Source organism: Metopolophium dirhodum, chromosome 5 (assembly GCF_019925205.1).
Source record: "Metopolophium dirhodum isolate CAU chromosome 5, ASM1992520v1, whole genome shotgun sequence".
NCBI classification, from domain to species: Eukaryota; Metazoa; Arthropoda; class Insecta; order Hemiptera; family Aphididae; genus Metopolophium; species Metopolophium dirhodum.
In genome coordinates this window covers 261,997-289,648 of record NC_083564.1, presented here as the reverse complement: position 1 = coordinate 289,648, position 27,652 = coordinate 261,997, and the positions used below count along the sequence as shown (strand labels likewise).

Below are 27,652 nucleotides of genomic sequence, written 5' to 3'. Positions count from 1 at the left end.
TTTGATTATTGTTTAAGTTTTTATTGATATAGGTAGTTGAATTTTTGCATACCTAATATTTATTAATGTATTGCAAAATGTCCTAAATGTTGAAAATACGAAGACATATTTTTTTCAACTGATTTCTTTTTTAACATTTGATATTTTTACCTAAATACATAAGTCATTTGGTTTTTCAATATTTAACAATGTATGGTAATTAATTAATTAAACGATTCAAACTGGAGGAAATCATTAAATTTTATAATTTATATAAGTATGATAGGAGGAAAGAACAGCGGTACAAGTGGTATTCACTTGTCCACCTTTTAAAAATTAATTTGATTTTTTTAAAAACTTACTACCTATTATTTTTGCTATCGTTTGTAGGAGTTAACACTTTCTTTTGCAGGAGTTAATACTATGTCTATGTAGGAGATTACCTACATTTGTAGGAGTTTACTATTCCCCAATTTGTCTACCCAGTCACATGACCCATATATCGACGATATATATAAAGGGGCTCGAAAACCAGACCAAATGTTGACATTCAAAAAAACATTCAAAAAACCCTCACTGACGACAGATGGTTAAATCTTTTGTGCCACTCACCAAAATATTGTTAATTGTTTTCCTATGGGAATAAATAAAATAATGAGTTTTCACATGGCCACTTAGAACTTCTCTGAAAAGTAAAATTACCTAGTTATCGCACCGGATAAAATATTGTTTTAAATAATAAAGTTGTTTTACTTTTCCTTATAGAGCATCATCTTCTCGAAAATTATAAGATAAAACAAAGGTTCACAGCTTTAGAAGAAGGAAATGGCCAAGGTATATAATAGAATATAGTATCATATTAAATAATTATTATTATTTAAATGTAAAGTGTAAACATATAATTAAATAGTAGTTAATGTGATTCATAATCGTTGGACACACAATTATAAATAATTCATATAAATATTAACTAAAATTTAAAAAATGTTGGACAATTTGTACCATTCTGCTGTATTATTAGTTGTCGATCATGTCATGGTTGTGTTATACTATAGTAAACCTAACCTAACCTAACCTAACCTAACCTAACCTAACCTAACCTTATAGTGTTATATTATAGTATTTGAGTTTATTGATATATCATTGTTTACGAAAAACGATTCTGAGCGAAGACTCTGTATCAGCCTAGTTTGCTTGTATGAATAATCCAATTTCATAATTAAAAAGGTGGCTAAGTGGATGTCGCTCTGCTGTACAGTAAGTTACAAGTGGGTCACTGTAATGGATGGTGTTAAATTTGAATTCAATAATATAATATCATTGTATAAGAAAAACGATTCTGAGCGAAAATGGTCATTTAGCCTATGATATTAATGTAAATCAAGTAATTTATATACAACCTATTTACGTGGAATCTTGTTTTAAATTTTCAATCCGTAGCTACAAAAGTTGAACATTTTATAAATTTTTAACTACAAAATAATTATTAAATTTGAAATTTGAAAAATGTTGTCGAAATTCGATTATTAAATCCTTATAAAAAAAAATGTTGCCTTTGTTTTTTTTAACATTTTTCAACTGCTATTGTAACAATATACCAGGAATCTTGCATTAAATTTTAACGCTTTTTTACCCAACAAATAAAATTTTATTGATATTTGTAGAAAAAAAATGAAAACTGAAAATGTCCGTAACAGCTCAAAATCAGTCGAAATATTTTAAAATTGTTTTTATGTATAGAAAAGGCTAATATAAACATTCAATTAAAATGTCGTGTATCTACGGTCATTAGTTTTAAAGTTACACCAAAAACCAACCTCAATTTTGTCAAAAACCAATTTTGCGTAAAAACTCCCTTTTTTCCTTAATTTTTCTTTTTTTTTCACGGTACTTTTGAAAATTACTGGGAAGTTTAAATGTTGACCACTTCGATTCACCAACAATATTCACTTTCCCATCGAAAAAGATACCAAAGTTGAAAATCAAAGCATTATTTCGACTACTTATCGTGTACACAGACACAAAAAAAAAACACACGCACACCATTGTAAAATCAATACATTCATCGTTCCACTTAAAATCTAAAAAATTAACAAAGATGACTGTAAACAGCAAGACCTTCCAGTGTTCTTTTTCTTTTTGTTATAGGTATAACAACTGTTGGGTACCTTCTACTTAAACTTATTATGTTAGCTATGAAAAGAAAAACTTTTATGAATTTCCAACTGAAAAATAATTTACAACATTTTACAAAAGGATCAAGGCTATAAATAGCTCAAAAAGAATCAAAATTGTTGGAAAATTTTACCAATACTTATATAAACATTTTGTGAACTTTAAAGATTCCACAGTTATTCGTTTCGGAAATACAACTAGATAATATCAAAAGTGGATTAATGGGTTGTTATTTTAAAATTAATTTACCACTGAATATCAAATATTAAAAAAACAATGAGTAAGTTATGATCAGTTTAAGTACATTTTTATTTCTTTATAGGCAGAAAAACTAATGTGACATCTTCTACTAAAATTTTTATTCTTACCTATGAAAAAAAAAACTTTTATGAATTTCTAACCGAAAAAAAGTTCAAAATTAAAAAATTTCTATAAACAGCTCAAAAACAGTCAAAATTGTTTAAAAATAATGCCATGTTTGGAAAATGGTCATTTTAACATTTGGTAAAAATCTCATGTACCTATTTAGGATTATTCGTTTTACAACAAAATATCAAAAACTGATTGGTAAAAATTTCTTAATTTACCGATAAAAATCCAATACTGTAAAAATTTTAAATTCAAATGCTCATAAAAAAGTTTATTTTCCGGTAATTTTTTTCTTATTGATTTAGCTAAGAATATTTGTGGAAAAATTTCTAATATAAGGAAAAACGTTTATATTTTCGAAAATATAATAATTGAGCCTATATGTATCTTTAATGTTTTTGAACTTCTATTAATAAAATAAATGAAAAACGTAGCATTATATTTTAAAGCTTTTTTAATAATTGAAAAAGTTTTTAACGAGAATAATTTTAAAAAATATCTAAAAATCTAAAAGTGTCTCAAGGCTTTATAGCCTTTATAACTAATTCAAAAAGAGTAAAAATATTTAAAAAATATTACCATTTATGGAAAATACTAATACAAATATTTAAAGAAAATTTCATGAGTTCACAGTTATTTATTTTTGAGTTACACCAAAAAAATAACATTTTTCAAAAATTGGTTTTTTGTAAAAAATAAAACTTTTTTTGTTTTTCTTGACACTTTCTTAGATTCTTTGAAATTTTTAATTTTGACCTCCTAAAAGTACTAACAAGGTTTCTTTCTATCAGAAAAGATATTGATCTCGAAAAAAGGAGTATTTTTTCTACCCAAAATGTGGATTCTAGACAGGTAAAAAAAACGCACATCATTATAAAATCAATACATTCTTACGATCCGCTCAGAATCTAAAATAATTAAAATAATGTAGTTCTTTTCTTTTTCTTATGGATCTTAAGCATCGGAAATAATTGCCATTAGCATTTGTAGTGGCCAGGGGGTAATGGTTGATTGAGGAACACGTGTACGTTGGGCGGCAATGTTTCGTCACTAAAAACCTGGGTGTTCATGGGTCATCTATCCGGGAACTATACGCGATGTCGGCAGATGCATGACCTCACAATACGTTAGTTACTGAGGCCAACTACCGAGCCACATCATTCCCCATAATGTTGTTTATAATACGATTATTAGTTATTACGTGATATAATGTTATACATTTATAATTAATATTGATGTATATAGTATTTATACATATCTATCATATTAATATATTACATATATTAATTTACCTTTAATATAAAATATAATAGTACGTACCTATAAATAATTTTGTTTCAGTGGATCAAAAGTATTATGATTTGATGAAAAATTGTGAGTAATTCATATTATATTATTTTTCTCTAATTGAAATTAAATAGGTACATCTGTATCTATATCTATATCTATATCTATACTACTTTATAAAATTAAGTCGCTTTTTTTTGTCCGGGCTAATCTCTGAAACTACTTATTCAATCGTCGTGCAATTTTTTTTAAATTAAAGAGGACATCACAGAGAAGGTTTAAGGCAAAAAATTAGTCCGATTAAGTTAATAAATAATTAGTTATTATTAATTAAAATAAACGTGTAAATTGTATATACCTATATATATATTATTGTACATATGGTGCGGGCCACGGGTTTCCTGCGACCTGCAACCTGACCTTTTTGTTCGTCGAATTGTATTGTGTTTGATATCGGCGGGTGTTCCGAGAAGTTTATACACGTACACCAACAACATGTATAATATCCAATATTCGTATTAATATCTTAATAATATAAATGTATACTGCTAATAACCAAGGTAGGTATTGTGTGCTCGCGTCGTCTGGCGCCTCCCACTCACTACTATCCACCGCATTCAATATCAATCATACGCCGATGTTATTTTCAGTCGTTACGTCAAGACAGTTGCCTTCAGTGTGTTACGTAGACTGCATCGCTGTTTGCCAATGTTTTCATTCTATATATTAGTATAGTCTATACCAGGGGTCACCAAATGGCGGCCCGCGGGCCGCATCCGGCCCGCGAATGCATTTTAACCGGCCCACAGACTGAGAGGAAAATCCAATAATTTAATACTTATTATAAAGCGCGACTGTTGTAATAATAAATGTTGCAGGTAATTTCTTATCTTTGTACATTATTACTGCATTATTAGGTTTTTTCGGCTGCAACAAATATTATACTAGCCGTGAAGCATATCTTATCTTATCTGTTTTATTATTTATTTGAAATTTCATTACGACAAGTCGACAACTCGTTAAGTCACACATATTAATATACGTACTACACGTCAGTCCGTCAGTTATCGGTGAGACGGTGGTGTCCGCTGCGACGTAATTTTTGTTCGTCCGTTCCGTTTTGTTTATTAATTTTCATAATTAAATAATATATTATTCTTTGTTTTAATTTGACTATGGATAGAAAAAGAAGAAAAGTAGAAAATGAAAATAGACAGTTTTGTCCTGAATGGATGGACTTATATTGTTTTATTTTACCAGATAGAGTAGGTGCCTTACTTGTTTGTTTAATTTGTAATCAAACGGTGGCTGTTATGAAAGTGTTTAATATCAAACGTCATTAATAGACACACAAGTCATTTGCCGAAAAATTCCCATTGAGTACTGGCATTTATTTCATAGGTGTAAAAACCACCGAGGGAATGGTCTTATAACTCCCCGTCACACAGTGATTAGAAATGGGTACTGGCATTTGTAAAACAAAAATTGAAAATCTAAAAATGAAATATAAATCGGCAACTCAAATTTTGAGCCATGCAATGACTGAACAACAGAAATGTGCACAGGCATCTTTACAAATTTCGTGGATACTCGGTAAACATATGAAGCCATTTACAGATGCTGATATTGTTAAAGAATGTATGCTTCAATCTGTAAATATACTGTTTGAAAATAAAAAGGAAATTGTCGAAACTTTTCGTCATATCCCAATATCAGCATCCACTAACACGAGAAATACTGAAGTACTGGCCAAAGATAATCACAATCAGTTGAAACAAGATCTATCTACTGCTGATTTTTATTCTATAGCCTTGGATGAATCTTGTGATATCACAGATACATCTCAGCTAATAATTCACGTGAGATACTTGAGCAATATCAGTGGGGCATTTTACGAAGAGTTATTAACACTTTTGCCGTTATCAGGGACCAGCAAAGGAAATGATTTGTACAATGCTGTAGTATTGTATTTTGAAACAGAAAATTTAAATTTGAAAAAAATTATCTCTGTTACAACCAATGGTGCACCAGCGATGATTGGCGCTCATCAAGGCTTTGTTCAAAGATTAAGAAATGACCCTAAATGCAACTCTGATCTTTTATCGTACCATTGTATCATTCATCAAAGCGTCCTTTGCTGCAAACTGGATCCGTGTTTGGAAAAAATTATGAAAACAGTAATGAGTATTGTTAATTTTATACGTGCAAAATCTTCACTCCAGCACAGACTATTTAAGGCACTTGTTCAAGAAAATGATACTCAGTTTGACTATTTATTACTTCATAATAATGTGAGATGGCTGAGCAAAGGAAATGTTTTGCAAAGGTTTTTTAACTTACTGAATGAAATTGAACTGTTTTTAATTCAGAGTACACATTTGTCTGCCAAAGACTATCACGAATTTATCAGTGATAATAGTAACATAGCAACTATTGCGTTTTTGACAGATATATTTCAACACATAAATTCGTTCAACTTGAAACTTCAAGGTAATCAGAAACTAATTTGCCATTTAGTTTCTGAGGTAAATTGTTTTTGTAGAAAAATTGACTTTTTTTTACAAGATGTTGGTAATGAACGTTTACATTTTCATAACTTGAAAAAAGTTGTAGATGAAAATCACGAGATTGATCTGACAAATTTTACGAAGTTTTTGGAAAGTTTAAAAACTGAATTCGAAAGACGCTTTGCTGATTTCAGAAAAATCAAAAACGTTGTACAACCATTGAACAGTAGTCTTACTCTGCAGCCTGATGGTGAATGGATTAACGAAGCAGAAAATGTTTTCAACTGCAATAGAGCACATCTTCAAATGAAAATAATTGAATTTCAATCAGATGATGTCCTAAAAAATTTGTATAATGAAAAGTATTCAAAAACTGAAATTGATTCTACATATGATGAATTTTGGTTGAAATATGTATCTGAAAAGAAATACCCGACGTTGAAATTATTGACAGTGAAAATGTGTACAATGTTTGGCTCCACATACGTCTGTGAGTCTGCTTTTTCAAAAATGAATTATATCAAAAACAAATTCCGATCCCGACTCACCAACGAACACCTTGAAATGATGATGAAGATAGCTACCACAAACCATAACCCCGACTTAAAGCAGCTAGTTGAAAGCAAGATCTGCCATTTTTCTCATTAAAAATATTAATTGATAATTGTTTCATATATTTATTAAATTAAATTATATTTTCATTAGTTTTAGTTACATAATAATTAATAAGTGTACATATTTTTTTTTTAGAAATAAAGTATTTTTGACCAACCGGCATATTATAATAATTATTATAAACTTTGAATTTTTATGGCCTGCGAGAATTTTCCGAATTCTTAATGTGGCCCACGAAAAATATTAATTGGTGACCCCTGGTCTATACTGTATAGATTTCCGTATTTATTTTAAAATTGCCGTACGCTGATATTATTATCGTTGTATGGACTGTGTAATAGTTTTCTATCGTTTTCGAGAACACGTCTTTTATCGATTTTGATTGTTATTTTATTAACTGTTGATTGTTGGCTGGTTTAATCATTTAAAGCCGTAATTGATTGTACTATTTATTAAATTATTTACTATTTATTTAATTGATTGTACTACTTTCATTTTTAAAATGCATCGACGAAAGTTAAACATTGGTCGATCTCAGAATGATGCCAAAAGAAAGCGTGTAGTACATAGAGAATTTCAAGCAACGAATGATAAAATAAATATTAAAAGTTTCTGTAATTCAGTACCCACAATAACAAAATTGGTTCAAAACGTGTACCCGAACATTCAAAATATATCTTCTAAATCATTGAAATGGTTTCAAGAAAGGGCTATTTTGTCACCAACAAATGAGCAAGTCGACAAAATAAATGATTTGATTCTATCTAGGTTTGACGCTCAATCACAAATGTACTATTCAGTTGATACAGTTTTAGAAAAAGAGGATGCAGTCCATTTCCCAACTGAATTTCTTAACTCTTTAACACCTCCTGGAGTCCCACCACATAAACTGATTTTAAAAATAGGGGCACCTATTATTTTAATGAGAAATTTGAGCCCACCCACACTTTGCAACGGTACAAGACTACAAATCAAAAAATTGAGAAGTTCATTACTCGAGTGCATAATATTAACAGGCTGTGGTAATGGAAAAACTGTTTTAATACCAAGAATACCAATTATACCCTCAGATTTACCTTTTAAGTTTAAACGTATTCAATTTCCCGTTAAATTAGCATTTGCAATGACTATAAATAAAGCACAGGGACAAACACTTAACGTTGCTGGAATTGACCTAAGCGTTCAATGTTTTTCTCACGGTCAACTATACGTCGCCCTGTCACGTGTGACATCCAAATTTAATTTGTATATTTTTGCCCCTGATCCAGAAAAAGTTGATAACGTTGTTTATAAAGAAATTTTTTAAGTCTTTGAATAATTATCAAAATACTGGCATAATTCATCTTTTGTTCCATCCATAGTTATACCTACAAAATGTACATACACAATTTACATACATCTGAGAAATCTTGCAATAGCGAAGCATTGCCGGGTCAGCTAGTAACATACATATATAAATAATTTTAGCAACCGATTTTGCGTAAAATTTTCCGTTTTTCCTTAATTTGTATGTTGCTTTTCACGGCACTTTAGAAAACTATTGGGGATTTTAAACTTTTACCTCCAGAATGCACCAACTAGATTCACTTTCTCATCGAACAAGTTACTGTTGAAGAAAGTCAAAACAGTTTACTGCCCCTAACGGTGATGACGCCAGACACACACACACAACCACACTTTATTGTTAAATCAATATTAACAAAAGTTGGAAAAGTGAGTGTCACTCTGCTGTACAGTAAGTTACAAGTGGGTAACTGTAATGGATGGTGTTAAATTTGAATTCAATGATATAATATCATTGTATAAGAAAAACGGTTCTGAGCGAAAATGGTCAGTCATCCTATGATATTACTAAGTATAATTGATGATATTATTGTGAATAAAGTAATTTATATATAAACTATTTACGTTGAACCTTGTTTTAAATTTTCAATCCTTAGCTAAAAAATTTGAACATTTTATACATTTTTAGCTATAATATAATTATTAAATTTTAAAATTGATGAATTTTGTCGAAATTCGAACTTAAATTCCTTAAAAAAAAAATGTTGCCTATGTATTTTTAATATTTTTCAACAGCTATTGTAACAATATATCTGGAGCTTTGCATTACATTTTCAGAAAAAAAAAAAACTAAACAAATTGAATAGTGACAATGTCCGTAAACAGCTCAAAAAGAGTCAAATTATTTTCAAAATTGTATGGTGTATAGAAAATGCTAATATAAATTTCAGTGAAATTTTCAAGTTTCTACAGTCATTCGTTTTTTAATTACAACAATATAAGAAAATCGTTATATGAGAAATCGAGTGAATATCCAATATTGTAAAAATATGAACTTCAAACGATCATAACAATTTAATTTGATATGCTTATAGGCATTTTTTTTTGATAAAGGTAGGCAAACTTATGAGGAATTTAATATTACATTTTAAAATCTTAGATTTAAAAAGAAAATTTTTTATGAATTTCTAACTCAACATTTTTTGCAAATTTTCGTCCTTTTTACGTATTTTGTCAATATTTGAAGTTTAAATGCTTATAAAAAAAATTGTTACTATGGCTTTTTAATTTTTTTCAACTGTCTTAGAAAAAATACTCTAGAAGCCTTCTATTACATTTTAAGCTTTTTTAACCAACAAATAAAATTTTATTGATATACCTAGGTAGTAGTTACCTACTATACAGTACTTTTGCATCAAAAAAATTTGTATTTATATAACAGTACCTATTAAAATGCCAACCCAGATAAAAATAATTGTATGGACGTATGAAATTACATTGTATATCAAGATAACAAGATAAATATATATTAAATTAAAACTTATCTAGTTAAAATGCAACTAGGCAACATTTATTATAATAATTTAGGATGTAACTATATAAATATGGCCTTTGGGTGCTATGACAACAATAGTTAGACAGTAATTTTTAGTAATGACATGGTAACATAATGAGTTATGATCAATAAGTATAAGTGTTATGTCTCATAATAGTGTTTATAGGAATTTAAATTAATAGATATGTAAAAAATGTTTTTATGATTAAAAATAAAAAATTAAGAATTACATTCCTATTTAAAGCGACACACGTGAAATGAATATTATGCAAAATAATATTATAAAAACATTCTCTTAAATACCATGTATTTTTTTAGTTTCACCAGCTGGTTAGGTAGTCGATAGGTAAGTTGTAGCCTGTAGGAAGGTAGTGAAGTGTGATCCACCGTCGAATGACGTTAAACCGTAGGTATTGGTGTTAAATAAGTAACACGTAGATTACGTATACTAAGATTACCAATTTATTAAATTAGACACTTGTTGACTGTTTTAATAATGTATATAATGCTTTTATAAATTGATATTAATTCTAAATATTTCAATTGAACACAAAATAATTAATGTATATATAATTTAGGTAATGAATCTATATAAATACTGACACTGAGAGAGGTTCTGATTAAAACTATATGAGGCTCTGTAATAAACTATAAAAGATGCTCTGACCAGTAACACGGGTGTTACTCACTGTTTCGACCTTACACGACTGCCGTCCGCCGGACGAGGCCCGCCGCAACGGTCCGTCCAGGCCTATAAGAATGTGCTGACCCAGCCCTTTCGGTCACGTAGACCATCGTGAGAACCGAATCGGTCACACACTCGTCTTACCCCCAGTCAACACATTTATCCCTATATATGTATTACATACATACATATATATACATAGTACATACATACATACATACATACATACATACATACATACATACGTGTGCATGCATATTATACAACATACCCCCAGCGTTAAACTGGAGCAGTCCCTACGACCTTAATTACTACTCCATAAATTTCTTACACTACGGGTACACCTAGTTACAATACCGCCACATGGTGTCTATAATGCTTAAACTTACTTAATTTATTCTACACTTAAGGCAATACAATTTTTTTTATACAAACTTAAGGGTTAACTTGTTCATTGCTTGGAATATTGTCCGCTACCTCTGGACTATACATTTTTATGACCTGGTTCTTAAACTTAACAACAACTATACTTATGGTTAGAGTTATGAATAATATGGATATGTACATAACTGTAAAGTGAAATTCAACTTTAAATATAAATAGAGGTTCCAATGCCTTACGTTGGAGGTTATTTATTTCGATTGCCTTATGTGCTAAAGAGTTTAGATTTTTTATTTGGTTTAAGTTCGAAAAATTTTGGGGTAATACAGATGGTAGAATGTCTGCTAACAGAGAGATTACACTGACTTTTGGATTTTCTGGGATTACGTCTGCTTGTACATTTCTAATGTTTTTATTTAACGGTACGAGTACAGAATTTTCTGTAAAAATTTCACATGACAATGAGGTGGTCAACCTACCCACGCCCGAGATCTCCACGGTATAGCTTTGCAGAGGTTCTAAACAGGTAATCGTACATGTGTGTGGTTGTGCATACTACATCAAGAATTGGTTTTTGACAATCGATTCCAAATGGGTGTGTCTAATGTTACAAATTTAATTTTACAATTTCCTAATGTATTTTGCGAGTTAGCCAACCGTGAAATTTCACACAAACTAGATCCCGTTCGGCGGTGTATTGGTTGATCACCCTTACAAAGAGTGTATAATTCTAGCCTAATACATAGTTCCCATTGACTTAATTCTAATACAAAAAAATGTTAATTATTATTACTTAAAGCAAGGTAGTCGACTTCAGGGTCAATTAAAATTACTGTATCTTTGTCGTATGGAATGGGCAGAGAAACGGGGTGATACATGGTATATTCTTCGTTACTTACCAGAGGAATACCTATGGAAAATACTAAATGGTCGTCTCTATGGAAAATTGCTATTTCCGAGATTCGAATAAGCTCTGTAAGAGATTCGGTGTTTACTACTAACGGGAGGGTGGTTCCTACTGGAAGATTAATTTTTATTTCCCTTAATTCTGTAAGTAGTTTGCTCGAAGTGAATACACTGGTGTGAATCTTGCCATCCAGGGCAGAGTTAACTATGGACATTAGATTTTGGGTTTCGTAGGCATATTGGTTTAATATAACCTCAAACAGGAACGATTGTTCCAGTAACCTTGACCTGAATTCTACCTTATTGAGCTTCTGGATGATCTGCTTAGCTTGTTCTTGTAAAAACTCACAGTTTTCCTCGAGTTTCTGCTGGTGTTTAGACAATTGCTTCATTTGATTTTCTGTTTCCACCTGAACGATTCTAGTCCTCTCCGGAATTAAGTTTAAATCCTTGATTTTGCTCTCGCTTAATGCCAAGATTTTATCAAAAATAAACTCCGTATCGATCTTTGAATATATACCATATAGAAAATTCGTCATGCTTTGAATTTTGCTGCCTAATCCTCGACGCGTTCTTCCCCCTTCTGAAGAATTGTAGCCAATTGATACCATCATGTGATGATTGGCCTCAATTTCATACATGTAAGGTAACGTTGCACGGGCAAACGTCTGAACGAACTGATCGCAGGTGGGTGATAACTCTAAGAATCGCTCGGTCACCTGCTTACAGACCTCCACGGTATTTTCATACCGTGACTTTATTACCGAAAATTTAGAAGTTGGAGTTGCTAGGTCAATATAAGCTACTAGATCCCAACTGAGGCGAGTCACTTTTACTGGACCATGGTGTTCGAAATATAACCCCTGATGGTCTGGAAACGACGTGATGTTATAAACCTTATTGACTGCCTCTAATTGCCGTTCCGGTTTGTATCCCATTTGCCCAGTGCTAAGTACACTGAATTGAATGACAGTTCTGCAACGATATTTGTTATTGTTAATAGAAAATTGCTCTTCCCCTCAGAAATTTATGTACAGCATCGCATTTCTTATATCTAAGTTAGTTTTAGAATTGTTAACTTAATATTTAATTTTATCGCGTATTTACAATGATCAGTCCACAAAAGGACGGATAAGATTTTTGTGTACTGTCACCCTCCTTCTATCCTTTTGCAATGTTACATTTTCATTTGCTCTAAGCTCGATCACCTCATAAGGTCCCAACCATTTAGGACTAAGTTTCCCTTTTCGAGCGTTGTCTTTGAGGAGTACACGATCTCCCACGTGAATGATGATCTGATTCTGATTCTGATCGTAAGCCTCTTTCGTCTTCTGTTTGTGTTCCAACAGACGATCCCAGGCTATTTGATGTGCCACTTGGAGTTTCTGCTTCAATTCTACATGGAAATCTTCATAATTGTACCGAGGTTCTGGTGGTTTTGTGAACGAGTTTGGCATTGTCACAGTGCGTCCATACAGTAGTTCATAGGGTTGTTTTCCTGTGGAACGATGTTCTGAGGAATTGAATACGAACATGGCATATGGAATGAACGTATCCCAATTCGTTTGATCTTTGTCAACGAAATTCCGCAGATATTCCCCTAGCGTTCTATGGCTTCTTTCCAAAGCTCCATTAGCTTGTGGATGGTAGGGAGATGTATTGCATTTTTTTATTTTCAGCAGTTTGCATGTCTCGGCTAAGATCTTGCTTAAAAACTCTGTGCCTTGATCACTAACCAGCATGTTTGGAATTCCATGGAGACATACACAAGAGGTCACGAAATGATACGCCACAGTGTTGGCTTCATGATTTTCCATTGGACTAGCCATGGAGAATTTCATGAGGTCACACTGCATTGTTAAGATGTAGGCATTATTGCTATGCGTTCTCGGTAAGGGCCCGACCACGTCGATAAATACCTTCTCGAAAGGTTCGGTGGCCGTGGTACTGATGACCATTGGTTAGGACGTTCTTGACGTTCTTGTTACACGTTTTGTTTATCTGGCATGATGGACATTTGGACACATATTCCTTCACATTATCTGCCAATCCTTCCCAGTTAAATTGTGTTTGAATGCGCTTTACGGTTTGGTTTATACCACGGTGTCCTCCTAAGGGGCTGGAATGATGCTCTGCGATGATCTCTAGTTTTTCCGCATGTGTCAACTCTGTTAGAGAATAAACATGGATTTCGATGTCTGTTTCCTTAAATACAAACCGGATCATGGTCCGGATGGTAGACCAATCAAGTTGGTCTAGTCCACTGCCAAGACGGGGCATCGCTAGTTTGTATATAGTTTGCATCGCTAGTAAAGTCAGGAACATATCCTCCAAAGATGGTTTTTGCCAATATTTTGGTTTCGTTATCATATACAGAATGTACCGATTTTCTTGACGAATGTACAACACTTCATGGACTCTGGGGTGTTGACTTTTTAAAATCTCCACATTGCCAAATTTCCTGCGAAACATGAGGGCCGTGCCCTAGCTCATTTTCACGTCCTGGGATATGCAATGTGCGAGGCTGTAGTCTGATGGTGCGTCGAATAAATCTCCTGATTCCTCTTTTACCCTATGATTGACTATTGATTTGCCTTTTATTAGTTCCAAGTAGGTATCAAAACTGACTCGGGTAACTGGGTTGGATGTTCTGTTCATCATGATTCTCCCCATACGGCTGAGTGCATCTGCATTTGTGTTTGCGGTACCGGGTTTGTAAACCACGTCGTACTGATATTCTGACAATTTAATTCTCCAACGCATGAGCCTGGATCCAGGGTCCTTAACATTAAATAGCCACGTAAGTGGCTGATGGTCTGTGTAGATCTTGAACTGTCTGCCCAGTAGATACGGCCTAAAGTGCTTGACTGACACGATGCTTAGTAGTTCCTTTTCCGTGGTACTGTAATTCTGCTCGGCCTTGTTCAGCGTACGAGATGCATATGCAATGGGAAGATCTTGCCCTATTTCTCGGCCTTGTGAGATAACACTCCCGATTGCATACTGACTAGCATTGGTTGTCAGAATAAATGGTTCCTCGAAGTTGGGATACTGAAGTATTGGAGCCTGAATGAGTTTCTGGATGAGCGCCTCGAATGCTGCCTGGCATTCTGCAGTCCACTCAAAAGGTTGTCCCTTCTTCAATAGGGTTGTTAACGGCTTGGCTATCTGGCTGTACGCTTCTATGAACCTTCTATAATATCCCGAGAGTCCTAGAAATTGCTTTATCTCCGTTGGGTTCCTTGGTACCGGGTGATCTCGAACACAGCTGATTTTTGCCGGGTCTGGTTTTACACCGGTATCCGTTATCAGATGTCCAAGGTAAACTACTTCGCGCCTGAGGAATTGACATTTGCTTGGCTGAAGTTGGAGGTTGAATTTTTGAAGCCGTTGGAATACTTCTTCTAATCTGCTCTCGTGTTCGGGAAGATCCGCTGCATAGATGATTATGTCATCTAAATATACGAACGCCTTGATACCGTTAAGTCCTGCTAATGCAGTGTTCATAAGACGTTGGAACGTACTGGGTGCTCCGCACAACCCAAAGGGCATCCGGACAAATTCAAAATGGCCTTTGTCCGTTGAGAATCCTGTCTTCTCACGATCTTGTGGTCGAATTGGTACTTGATGGTACCCACTAGCGAGATCCAGTGTGGAGTAATATCTGGAACGTCCTAGTTGGTCCAGGATCTCATCGATCCTTGGAATTGGGAAAGCGTCTCCGATGGTTAGTTTATTAAGTTGCCGGAAGTCTACGCAAACCCTGAATTGTGGTTTCCCGTTCGCGTCAGGTTTCTTAGGTACTACGACTAGAGGTGCGTTCCATGGCGATTCTGATGGTTGAATAATATTATCATCTTCCAATTTTTTCATTTGTTCGATTATTACCTGACGGTGAGCGTAGGGAAGTCTATATGGTCTGATGTTTACAGGAGCCGTTTCCACAGGAACCCTCATGTTGGATCGCTGTGGTGAATGGAAGAGGCTGCCCGTCCAAATGGAATAAACTTTGATACTTCCTACACACTCGAAGCAGGCTAGCTCGCTCTTCATGATTTAGATGGTCTGTGTGAATTACCTGAGATATGTCCGCTATACAATCTTCCTTATTTACACTGTCTTCCGATTTCGAACATAAATGTGTGCTCGCCCCTTCAAAAAATGTTATATTGTACACTTTCTAGCACCGACACTAATATTTGGCCATTTTCCACCGTATTGAGGGCATTTCCTAACAGGATACGACCCTCACCAATGTTTTGCGTATGAATTATTAAGACTGTGCCGTCTTCCTTGTCCGTTAAGATAGGTATAAGTGTTTCCGATCTCGGCTGGATAGTCAAGATTATTGGGGAAACCGCGGACTCTGGAGGTTCTGGATTTGCTAGATTTTCTGGATTTTCTGGATCTTCTGTTGATAAACTGGAGTTTCTGAAATTGATATTAATGCCATTGTCCTTGAAAAATGGCGCGCCTAAAATTCCCGATTCCGTAATCGGAAAGTTGTCGTGAACTACTTGAAATTCGGCATCTGTCTGCTTTGTCCCAAGTTGAACTTTTAAAGTAACCGATCCTATAGTGAGTACTGGTTGCGAATTGATACCTTTTAGCTCATAGATTATTTTCTCGTTTACCAATACCTCTTTTCTTAATTCCGAAAGTTTGATTATATTTACATCGCTTCCTGTGTCCACTATTACTCTTACTTCATCTTGGACACACTGTACAATTTTGAGTGAAGTTGAGTTATTTACGAGTTTTGCCAAGAAGTGCAGGGTCGTTGCAGACTTATGACAGCGCTCTGAATCTGCTGAACCAAACGTGCGCTGACCGGGTTCGGCTCTTCTCCGTTTTTTGTACTCTGATTCTCCGTCGTATCTCCCTTTGTGCCCTGTTCCTTTTTTCCGTTAACATACTTTCTTTTCCGACACTCCTCAAGCTCGTGTCCTTCCTTCTTGCAATACCTGCATATCATTACCGTTTTTACGGTGGTTTTTGAGTTCGACTGTCCACTTTGCTGGCTGGCTTTTAATTTTGCTTGGTCCCCTTGTGATGCTCTGCAGTCCCTGGCGAAATGATTCGTCCTGCCACACTTGAAACAGCCCTTATTTGAGTTATTGCTTCTACTGTGGTTTCCTTGTTTAGATGTTCCGAGATTAGATTTTCCTGACTGCGGTTGCTGACTTCTGGAGGTCGTCTGCAGACTAAATAATTGTGTCTCCTTTGCCAAGTTTTCTTCTGTTTCCTCTTCCAACGCAAAGGCTAACGCGTCACTTAACTTCTTCGGACCTCGAGCCTTTAATAGTAGCCGATAGGATTCTGGTAACCCACTTATAAAGGCGTTGAGTACCTGATTGTGTAATAGCCTGTCAATATCCGTTCCATTCGAATATTCTCCTGCCTCCATTGTTGCAACGATCAAGTCATGTAATAATTGTTCCATTTTATCATAGTATTCTTGCACTCCTTCATCCGGGCTCTTCCTACACGTGAGTAATTTCATTTGTAGTTGCGGTAATAGCTTTTTCGTTTCTGATATTTCTACAATATTTTTCCGGAACTCCTTGTATGTCGTTATATCCTTGTACCTTAACGACCGCAATGCTCTTCCTGTTAGCTTTACTATTAAACCTTGCACTAGAAGCTCCACCTGTTCCGGATCGACGATCCAAACTGCAAAATCACATGCCCTTAAGAAATGGTAAGCCTGGTCGGGATTTGTTCCATCAAAGTTCGGTACTACCCACATTGCTGCTTCGATGCTTACTCCGGATTTGGGTCCTTCCGTAGAATTAGAGGTATCGTTGTTCATGATTTCTATCTGTTGCTCTGACGGTTTTTGCCTTTTTGTACTTCCTGAATATTTTTGATGCTCTGAATTTGGTTGAGGTTCTGGGTGTTCCGTGTGCTCCTTGTCTTCTCGATGCTTTGGATGTTCTGGACTTTTGACTTTTTGATATTCTTGATGTTCTGAACTTTTGACTTTTGGTTGCTCTGGATGCTCTGAACTTTTGATTTTCTGCTGCTCTGGATGCTCTGAACTTTTTATTTTCGGTTGCTCTGGATGCTCTGGACTTTTGATTTTCGGTTGCTCTGGATGCTCTGAACTTTTGATTTCCGGTTGCTCTGGATGCTCTGAACTTTTGACTTTTTGATGCTTTGGATTTTCGGTACTGGTTTGAAGCTCTGACGTTCTGCCCGACGATTGACTACGCAAGAAGTACCTAGCTTCACCTAAAAGTTCGTCTGTTCGTCCTAAGGTGTCTCTTGCCCTGCGTAATACACTATTCGGCTCATACAAGTCCCCACTTGAGGGATCACTACTGGAGCTATCAAAATCAATTAAATCTTTGCTAATATTATCGTCCGACCCTGATTTCGACATACACTAGCTATAAAGTTCCCAAAAATTAAAAGCAATAAAAAAAAAATAATAATAATCCTAAAAATAATAATAATAAAAAAAACCAAGAAAATAATTTTGAATTAGGGATAGTAGTAAATAGTGTTTGAGGAAGAATAATAGTAAACGAAATAGCAATCCAACGTAATTACTGTCCCCGTAGTAATTAAAAAAAAAATAAAATTCGTGCTACCCAATAGTAATTATTCCCTTTGTAACAATAAAATGAAACTTACAAAATTGTGCCTAATAAATATTGTTGCATATTGAATTGTAGTCGACTGTTGTTGTTTACTCTCGATAACGCTTCTGTAGATAGCGGCACGATGTTGTTGATACTCTGACCCACTGACACGGTGGCGTTGACCTTGCCCTACTCCTGCGGCGGCGTCGCGTACTGCTCCTCGACGATGACACTGTTCAACACGGCGGCGGCGGCGGCGGCGGCTACGACGACGACGACGACGACGACGACGACGGCGATGACAACCGACCCCTCCTCGCTCGTGTGTACGGGACGCTGACCCACAGCGTATGAACGATTTGCCTTGGCGGCTACGGTGACGCGTATGAATATTATATATGACGCACAACAACGAAACTGCCAGCAGCGCGTATCGGACGAATTAACACTATTTCTTAGATCGTATTTTATATGATCGGGTTGCCTCGACGGCGGCTGCGGGACGATGATGTCAGCACACCCGTCCGGTAATGAATTGTATAGATGTATATAGTATACACCGGCGTATATACATATATATTATATCCGACCAGCCGAATGTATAATGTAACACGCCGTTACGGCACTAACGACGGCGGTGCGTAATTTTCCGATATACACTATATATTTTTTTTAAATATGTATACTATATATATACCTTTAGACACTCAAGTCTCCGATTATTGAACGTGATTGCCTTATCTTCCTGTACTGATTTTCCGTAGTGATTTTCTGACACCAAACCGGTTGAAACCAAACGGCGGTGGTCCACGTAGGTTCTTTAGTGATCTCCAAAATTGCACTGTCACAAAATAAATTATGACAATTTTTCCCTTTTAGAGATCCCACCGCTGCCACCAATGAAGTGTGATCCACCGTCGAATGACGTTAAACCGTAGGTATTGGTGTTAAATAAGTAACATGTAGATTACGTATACTAAGATTACCAATTTATTAAATTAGACACTTGTTGACTGTTGTAATAATGTATATAATGCTTTTATAAATTGATATTAATTCTAAATATTTCAATTGAACACAAAATAATTAATGTATATATAATTTAGGTAATGAATCTATATAAATACTGACACTGAGAGAGGTTCTGATTAAAACTATATGAGGCTCTGTAATAAACTATAAAAGATGCTCTGACCAGTAACACGGGTGTTACTCACTGTTTCGACCTTACACGACTGCCGTCCGCCGGGCGAGGCCCGCCGCAACGGTCCGTCCAGGCCTATAAGAATGTGCTGACCCAGCCCTTTCGGTCACGTAGACCATCGTGAGAACCGAATCGGTCACACACTCGTCTTACCCCGAGTCAACACATTTATCCCTATATATGTATTACATACATACATATATATACATAGTACATACATACATACATACATACATACATACATACATACATACATACATACATACATACATACATACATACATACGTGTGCATGCATATACAACAGTAGTCAAAACAATCCGGGGGTAGCGAGACCGAATTCGTAACGTTGACCGTGTGTAGCAATTAAGCCAGACCTCGTATTTTACATTTTTTTACAATTTATTTTCAAAAATAATTAATTAAATATTTATTTCAATTAATAAAATATTTACGATAGCGTTAGGTTGATGTTGTTTTAAAATGTTTGGCCATATGTATTCTTAAAATAAAACATAGAACACCCAATATAACAATAAGCTTGAAGTTAATATAAAATGTGTTGTGTAGATTTGACAAATAATATGATAGTAAATTCAACTACATAATATGCAATTTAATATAGCCAATAATTGTTGTTATTTTAACCTTATTTGGAAGTCAAGAGGACCATAATACCGGGATAATTTGAGAATCACGCTTAACAAACTACTGTTATTGTCATAACGTGCAAATGTGTATGAGATTAACTCAAATTGGTGTTGAATCTTGAGACGGCACGGTCACCGCGGACCGGCGTCCGGAATAAGAACGCGTAGGGTTTTGGTATTACATCTTATCCTTTATTTATCGTAATATATGTTTATTATACAAAATAATAAGGGTAGTGAGATTCACGAGTGCGACGGCCGGCCTGAATAGACGGACTGTCACGGTGAGAGCTCGACGTGACCAGCGAAAGCCTGGTCCTATTAAGAGTGATAGGAAATATGTTGAGGATATCGGCGTGTAACAGTCGCCGTATGGATGGGGTCAATTATCATTGCACGTGACTCGCAGGAAGTGGCTACAACGGCATATCGTACCCGGGGTTTGACTCAATCAAGTTGTCAGAGGGGGAACGGGGAGGTCCGTTGACTCTTGATCGTTGGAGTCGGTGTTGGCGGATGGTATTGATCGGCGTTATGTGTCGGCGATTAGTCGGGCACAGTGGTGGCAACTTCTGGCTGCGCCCCTGGGTACTTCAGGCGTGCCAGTGAATCGTCGTTCACGCTCTGGACGCGTCGCTGGGCTCGGATCGCCTCGCGATTGGTGGCCGCGGACTCGTGGTTGTCGTCGGTGGGTATCGGTCGGTGACTGGGTGCCGGTCCGCGTGTATTGGTGATCAGCGTCGTGCGGCAATATCGTTTGACGGCGGGCTTAGGTAATTTGATCTGGAAGCGAATTACGGCCGGTTCACATCTGGCTGCTGGTCTGCTCGTCGTCGACTGGTGGCGGGTTTCGTCGAATGGTCAGGTCTTCGTTTGGGCGCATATCGATTCCGCCGATTTTGTATCGATTCCGCCGGCTACTGTTTATAATATCTACATATCGATTCCGCCGGCTACCGTTTACAATATTTACACATCGATTCCGCCGGACACTATTCATCCCCCCCCCCCCCCTTTGTATATGTATTTTAAAATGTATAGTCTATTTAGTATTATTTGGACAATATATACAACTATAAATTAAAATATTAGTATTTAATTAATATGTGTATGTGAATATACATATATTGTTAATTGTATATAGTCTAAATTGTATAGTTCAAAATTAAAGTGTATAACTACTTTTGGTAATATTTGGAAACAGTTAATAAGTGAATTTATAAATTTTATAAATCTATAAATCTATTTTTGATATTGTGCAAAATTAATGTTTTTACAACCATCAGGTTTCTTATAATATTATGCGTGTAGTGCACGAGTAAATACATTTTATTTCAAACCGTACCTATTGCTGTAACGTATTAAGCTACGTATTTATTATACTGATTACCTACCTATGACTCTAACTGAAATCTTATCTTTAAGATAAAATATAAGACTATAATAATAGTATATTTATGTTGGCTCGGTTCCACTTATTAAAATATGGACTTCCCTTGTTACTTCTCGCATAGTTGCTGATCAGTATCGACAGTATCGATCTAGTTAACGAAATTGCTCCACGAGTATAAAGTGTCACACACTCGCACATTTGTATTAGGATATTAATTACAATTTGTTACATTTTTAATTACAATGAACTTTACTATTATATCAAGTGAACGAAAAAATGATTTGATTTTGTATAATAATAGTTGTTATCTTTCGCAATGTTTTACGGTTGAAAACCGTAGGCAGGAATAAAGTATTTAAAATGAAAACCACGGAATTTACTTTACTCGAAAACCTTTATTTTTTCTTAAGTAAATATACATTTTAATGAGCGCATTTGCTTTCGAGCACACTACGAACAACATAAACTTGATATGGACTGTATGATAACGGTATTGATAATATTATTACTGATTGAAGTTATACTCGAAATCAAACAATAGTAAATATTATAAAAAAAAATTACGTGAAATATTTGGATGCTTTTAAATGGCAGTGCATACATAAAAAGTGTACTGTGAAAATATATGTAGATCAAGCAGTTAAGAACATTTAAAAAAATGAAAGTACACATAATGTCAACCATCACCAAGAAACTGAATTAAGTATAACAAAAAAATCATTTTCCAATGGACTCAAACGAAAATCGGAAGACGAATTGGAAAGGCCTTCAAAAGTCATAAATAGAGGCATTTTAACTAATCCAGAACTAACACAAACGTTTGCAGGTACAGATATCAATAATATTTATCAATTTTTATACCGTTCTCGTAGATCGTCATATCCGAAACTCCCAACAAATATTATAGAAGTAATCAACGTAATGAGCGAGCGTCAAATTAAAACTGTCCAGGACGAAAACTTTATTCTTGTTGTTGATTCAGTAAACAAAATTATATGTTTTTCGAATTTAAAACTTCTTTGTTCAGTAGACAAAATATTTGTGGATGGTACTTTTACCTACTGTCCAAAATATTTTCTTCAGCTTTTTACTATACACATCTTCAAGAACGGACATTATATTCCACTCGTGTACTTCTTATTACCAGACAAATGTAAAGACACATATGCACTATCGTTCGGATATGTGGTTGAAAAATGTTCGGAAATTAATTTATTATTCACTCCGTCGAAAATAGTTTCCGATTTTGAAGAAGCTATACATATTGGTGCAAAAACAATATGGCCAGAAATACGGATGGTTGGTTGCAGATTTCATTTAACACAAAATTGGTGGAAACACATTCAAAGTCTTGGTAAACATATAAATTCAAATACACATACAATACTATTATTGTCGTATTATGTATTATTAATATTAATTAATTTATAATTTTAATTTTTTAGGCTTATCAAAAGAATATAAAGACGCATCAAGTGAAATAGGTAATTGGCTAAAATGGGTATTTGGCTTACCATTACTAAATCCAGAAGAAGTAAGCGATTGCTTTACGACAGATTTGATGTCAGTTTCTCCAGATGATGAAAGGATAATTAGGTTCTGCGATTATTTAGTTGAATATTATATTGATGAAGGTGCAAAATTCAATCCACGTATTTGGGCATCGAGAGAAATAACATAACCAGAACGTACTACAAATAGCTGTGAGTCTTTCCACTCAAAATTAAATTCACAATTCACAAAAGCTCACCCCAACATTTTCATATTCACCCATGTTTTAAATAAAAAATACAAACTGACACTTACATACCTACATATAAACGGAATAAACATCGAGAAAAATAAAAAAAATAGTGCTTTTAACAAAAAAAAAACAAAGTATTAAAAATTTATCAAATGATTTGAACGATAATAAAATTTCTAGGTTCACTTATATTTTCAAACATGTGTCCAAATATTATCAAAAGTAGTTTGATTTATACTTATATTTTTATTTTATACTTACCTATATATTATTATTATAATTTTATTCAATTTACATTATACATATTAAAATATCATATACATAATATTAATTAGAAAAAAATGATTTACATTTATACACTTTTATTTTATACTAATATACTATTATTATCATTTTATTCAATTTAGACATGTGACCAAATATTATGATCAACAATATTTACATTTATGCATTTTTATTTTATACCTACATAGAATTTATTATATAATTGTATACAATTTAGGGCCAAATAACACTCATAAATAAGACTTTGGCTTAAGAAAATAAAAATTAATACTTAAATTAAGATTGGTCGAGAGTTCGAGACCTACCTTAAGTTATTATCACAAATTTTTATTTTTAAATTATCAAATATTAAATGTAGATTTTATAAACAGTAGCGGTCGGAATTAATAGCCGGCGGAATCAATATAAACCTTTTTCCTAAGCAGGTAGTTTCGGCGGAATCAATAATTCCCCCTTCGTTTCTTCTAAGTGTTGTAGTATTACTGGGTAGAAGGTTGAATGAAGACTGATTGTGTGTGCGGTTGTGCTTATGTTCGGTACGGAAAGTGATCTTCTTCACCCCGCTTTGGGGCTGTGTGTACGGGGTTGGGGTCGTTGGCTTTGTGGCAGCTTCCCCCACGGCCCCACGTTTATATTTTGGATTTATGTGTCTGGGACAACTTGAGGCCCTGTAATGTGGGTTCCGAGTTGTCCTGGTCGCTTGCGCGGTAATTCTGGGTTCTGATTGGTTGGTCCTGAAAAGGACCGTTTTATGTCATGCGCTCAGTGTTGAGCCGAGATAAATATAAAGATAACTTAATTATTTATTTATCTAGATAAATTATCGGATAATTTTTTTTTATATTGGTTTATGGAACTCTCTGTAAGCTCGTAGAAATATAGAATATATATATAGTATGTTATCAAAAAAGTTATTAGTAAAAATCACCTACTTAATAAATTACTTAATTGTCTACCTATAAATTATAATAAATAAAAGCCGTTTAATAAATTAAATTATCTGGATAAATTCATCTAGATAACGGTGATTTTTATCTTAGATAACTGTCTAAATTAATAATCTCTATTTATCTAGATAAGATAAAAGATGAAATAATATTTATCTATATAAACTCAACACTGCATGCACTAGCATACTGTTACAATCTACAACAGCTTTCTATGTGTGTACCTACAGATCCAATATTTATTACCTAATAAATAGTGGTAAATAGCAGGGATACCAGTATTAAAGTCAAAACCGAAACAGGAAAAAATTGGATACTGGTATTACAATTTAAAACCAAAACCGAAAAAAAATTGTATACCGGTATAAAATTTAAAATCAAAACCGTATAAAATTGGAAACCGGTATTTAATTCAAAACTGAAATCTAAAAAAATTGGAAACCGTTATTTTTTTTAAAAATTTTTTTTATGTTTATACAGTTTACACCAATATATTATTATAATGATTGGATCAAATATACCTACCCATAATATGTACCACAGTTGTTAAGGGGCCTCGGGGCAACATTTAGGCAATTTCTAATCTTGTCATAGCCACCCGGGATCTATGTGTTAGTTCTAAATGATTATTAGTGTGAAATTAAATGCGTGTATGCTCTCTCGTACGAGCATGCACATGTCAATAACTCGATAACCATATCAATTTCACAACACGAATCTTACAAAAGCATACATTTGGTAACGAAAAAGTTAGTTAACATTGTCTGATTTTGATTCTGAAAAAATATTTGCATTCAGCAGAAAAATATCTGTAAATCGTACGAAACATTTTCCGTTATTAATATTAATTTTAATTTTAATTATGATTCGAAAAAGTTGATATTTTCAAGTTTTCAATTACAGTTCACAATAATATAAAATTTAGTTTTTAAAAAGTGCTTCGTAGGATCTAAGGACAATTTTCTGGTGAGTCCAAATTTTATTCTGAAAAACTCAAACTCGCCAGGAATACCCGATCGTACGGAACACTTTGTAAAAATTAAAACTTATATTATTATAAACGGTAATTAATTAAAAAATGCCTGAATTTTGCCACTCGAATAATAGCCGTATCGTAATAATAATATCATGAGTGACCAAAATAAATGTATTAATAGACACGTCGTGGTATTAGCGTTCTTTCATCACTGTACCCTATTCTAAAGTTTGACAGACGACGGTTTCTTAAAATAGGTATTTACTATATTGCCATATTATTGGTCATAATCAAGGATAAAAATTATAAATTAACAGAGAAGGAATTTTTATATTTTATTTTTTACTTGAAAAATCCAAATTATTAAAATTCTCAGGTGGTGAATTTGCACCCTTCGGGCGTGATGTCTCTCGCGATATTTGCATATAACTGACCGTAGTACGCCGATAACGCCGCTGACCGTTTGTATCTCGTTAGACACGACGGCGAAAACGCGACCTTGATACGGCCGGACACTCGTCGGCATGTCTATTTATTTTGACTTTGGCGGCAACAGTGTAGCAGTTCCGGTAAGGTTCCGGTATTAAAATTAATTTAAATAAGGGTTTTGGTGAGGTTTTGGTTACCAATATTCAAATGGTTCCGGTTCAAAAACCGGTACTTTTCGGTAAGGTTCCAGTCCCTGCTCTAATAATGATGCATACAAAATGTATTAAAGCAATACTTGAATGACATTCGTTTTAACTATTATATTATGCAATTGAGTTTTTGTATATTTATTAATTTCAGTGTAATTAATAAATAAATCATATTATAATTATTAGGTCGGGCTCTTAGTGGAGAAGTTGACTATGAAGTATACGTAATGAGACTAATTAATACCGGTAAAATATTTTAATCTAACTATTTCTTCAATAGTATATAAGTACGTATATTATATTTATGTAAGGAGACACTTAATATAATTCAATTTCTTGATTCACTTCAATTCCTAAATATTATGGGTTTTATTAATAACTACATCAAACATTGAAGTTATATATATTTAAAATATTGTATTCTAATATATAATATAATTATATTAAATAAAGAGTTTGGAATAATTAGATTACGTTAGATTAGACTACCAATACTAAAATTTGTTTTAAAAATCTAAGCATTTTAATGTCCAAATTTTTAATTATTTAATCATTCAATATTTACCTATCTAATTAATACTAATTTTCAGGATGCAGACCATTAGGTGAACCAGAGTGGGAAATAGAATTAAAAGATACAGGAGGTAAGATTTTATAATGTTAATAAGTTAAAATATTTTACGAATTACCTAAATTTTAAACTTTTTTTCTAAACCAAACAGAGACTACTGCATTATGACCTGTATTTTCTTTTACATTTTTTCGCATATTTTTGACTTATTATATAGAAATTATAACCATTATACATCCATTACCATATTCCATATATTACATCCATATAACTATTTGTTTATTCCGAAGAACTGTTTGTATGTACCTTTGTCTTAATCCACTTAACAATATTATTTGGGCAATTACATCAAATCCAATAGAATCTATCCATTAGTTTAAACAAATGAAAAATTTTAAAACATTATTACGCCAATTCAGTGTTACTTATTATGTAAAATCTTTCAGAAACTAATGCTGTCGCTATACTTCAAGGGTCAGGTAAAAATAAGATACAGTAAACGCCAAATTTGTTGGTAGTACGGAAATTATCAAGGATATTTAGTTTATAACTGATTAAAAAAATATAATGTATCACTTCATGTTAAAAATTGTAAATTTTTGATTTTGTTATTACAATTATTTAACATATTTTTTATATAACAATTGTGCTTATATAATAGAATCAATAAATCTAATAAAATACGATATATTTTCGAAAGCTGTTTCCTAAAATATTTTGTAATTTATTATATTTTTTACTTAATTAATATCAAAATTACTTCCACATTTAAACATTTTTTATAAATAATTATAGGTATATGTATTGGTACCTACATGTATTTGAGCATTTGAGATCTTTGGGAACGGTCTATAAGCTCACCCTCCCCAATTACAGTTGCTATAAATCAAAATTTAGCTCTAAATTATACTGAA

The 27,652-nt window shown here is 33.7% G+C and overlaps 1 protein-coding gene and 1 long non-coding RNA gene across 2 annotated transcripts; both read left to right on the top strand.

Moving 5' to 3' along the window:
* The first annotated feature begins 190 nt into the window (after positions 1-190).
* On the top strand, positions 191-27,438 carry LOC132945123 (uncharacterized). The gene is made up of 5 exons (XR_009664515.1): positions 191-813; positions 3,865-3,897; positions 26,354-26,413; positions 26,758-26,811; positions 27,185-27,438. It is a non-coding gene; the product is annotated as an uncharacterized LOC132945123 (long non-coding RNA).
* Positions 22,214-23,408, top strand: LOC132945865 (uncharacterized). Its single transcript, XM_061015659.1, has 2 exons — positions 22,214-22,931; positions 23,023-23,408. Exons 1-2 carry the CDS (start codon positions 22,499-22,501, stop codon positions 23,256-23,258), a joined length of 669 nt encoding a protein of 222 aa, XP_060871642.1. The 5' UTR covers positions 22,214-22,498; the 3' UTR covers positions 23,259-23,408.
* Positions 27,439-27,652: the final 214 nt, after the last annotated feature.

Bases quoted from the DNA above. Each gene is read 5' to 3' on its own strand.
- LOC132945865 (XM_061015659.1), top strand. From the start codon at position 22,499: ATGAGCGAGCGTCAAATTAAAACTGTCCAGGACGAAAACTTTATTCTT. The intron at 22,932-23,022 runs GTAAACATATAA...TTAATTTTTTAG, and splicing joins GAAACACATTCAAAGTCTTG to GCTTATCAAAAGAATATAAA.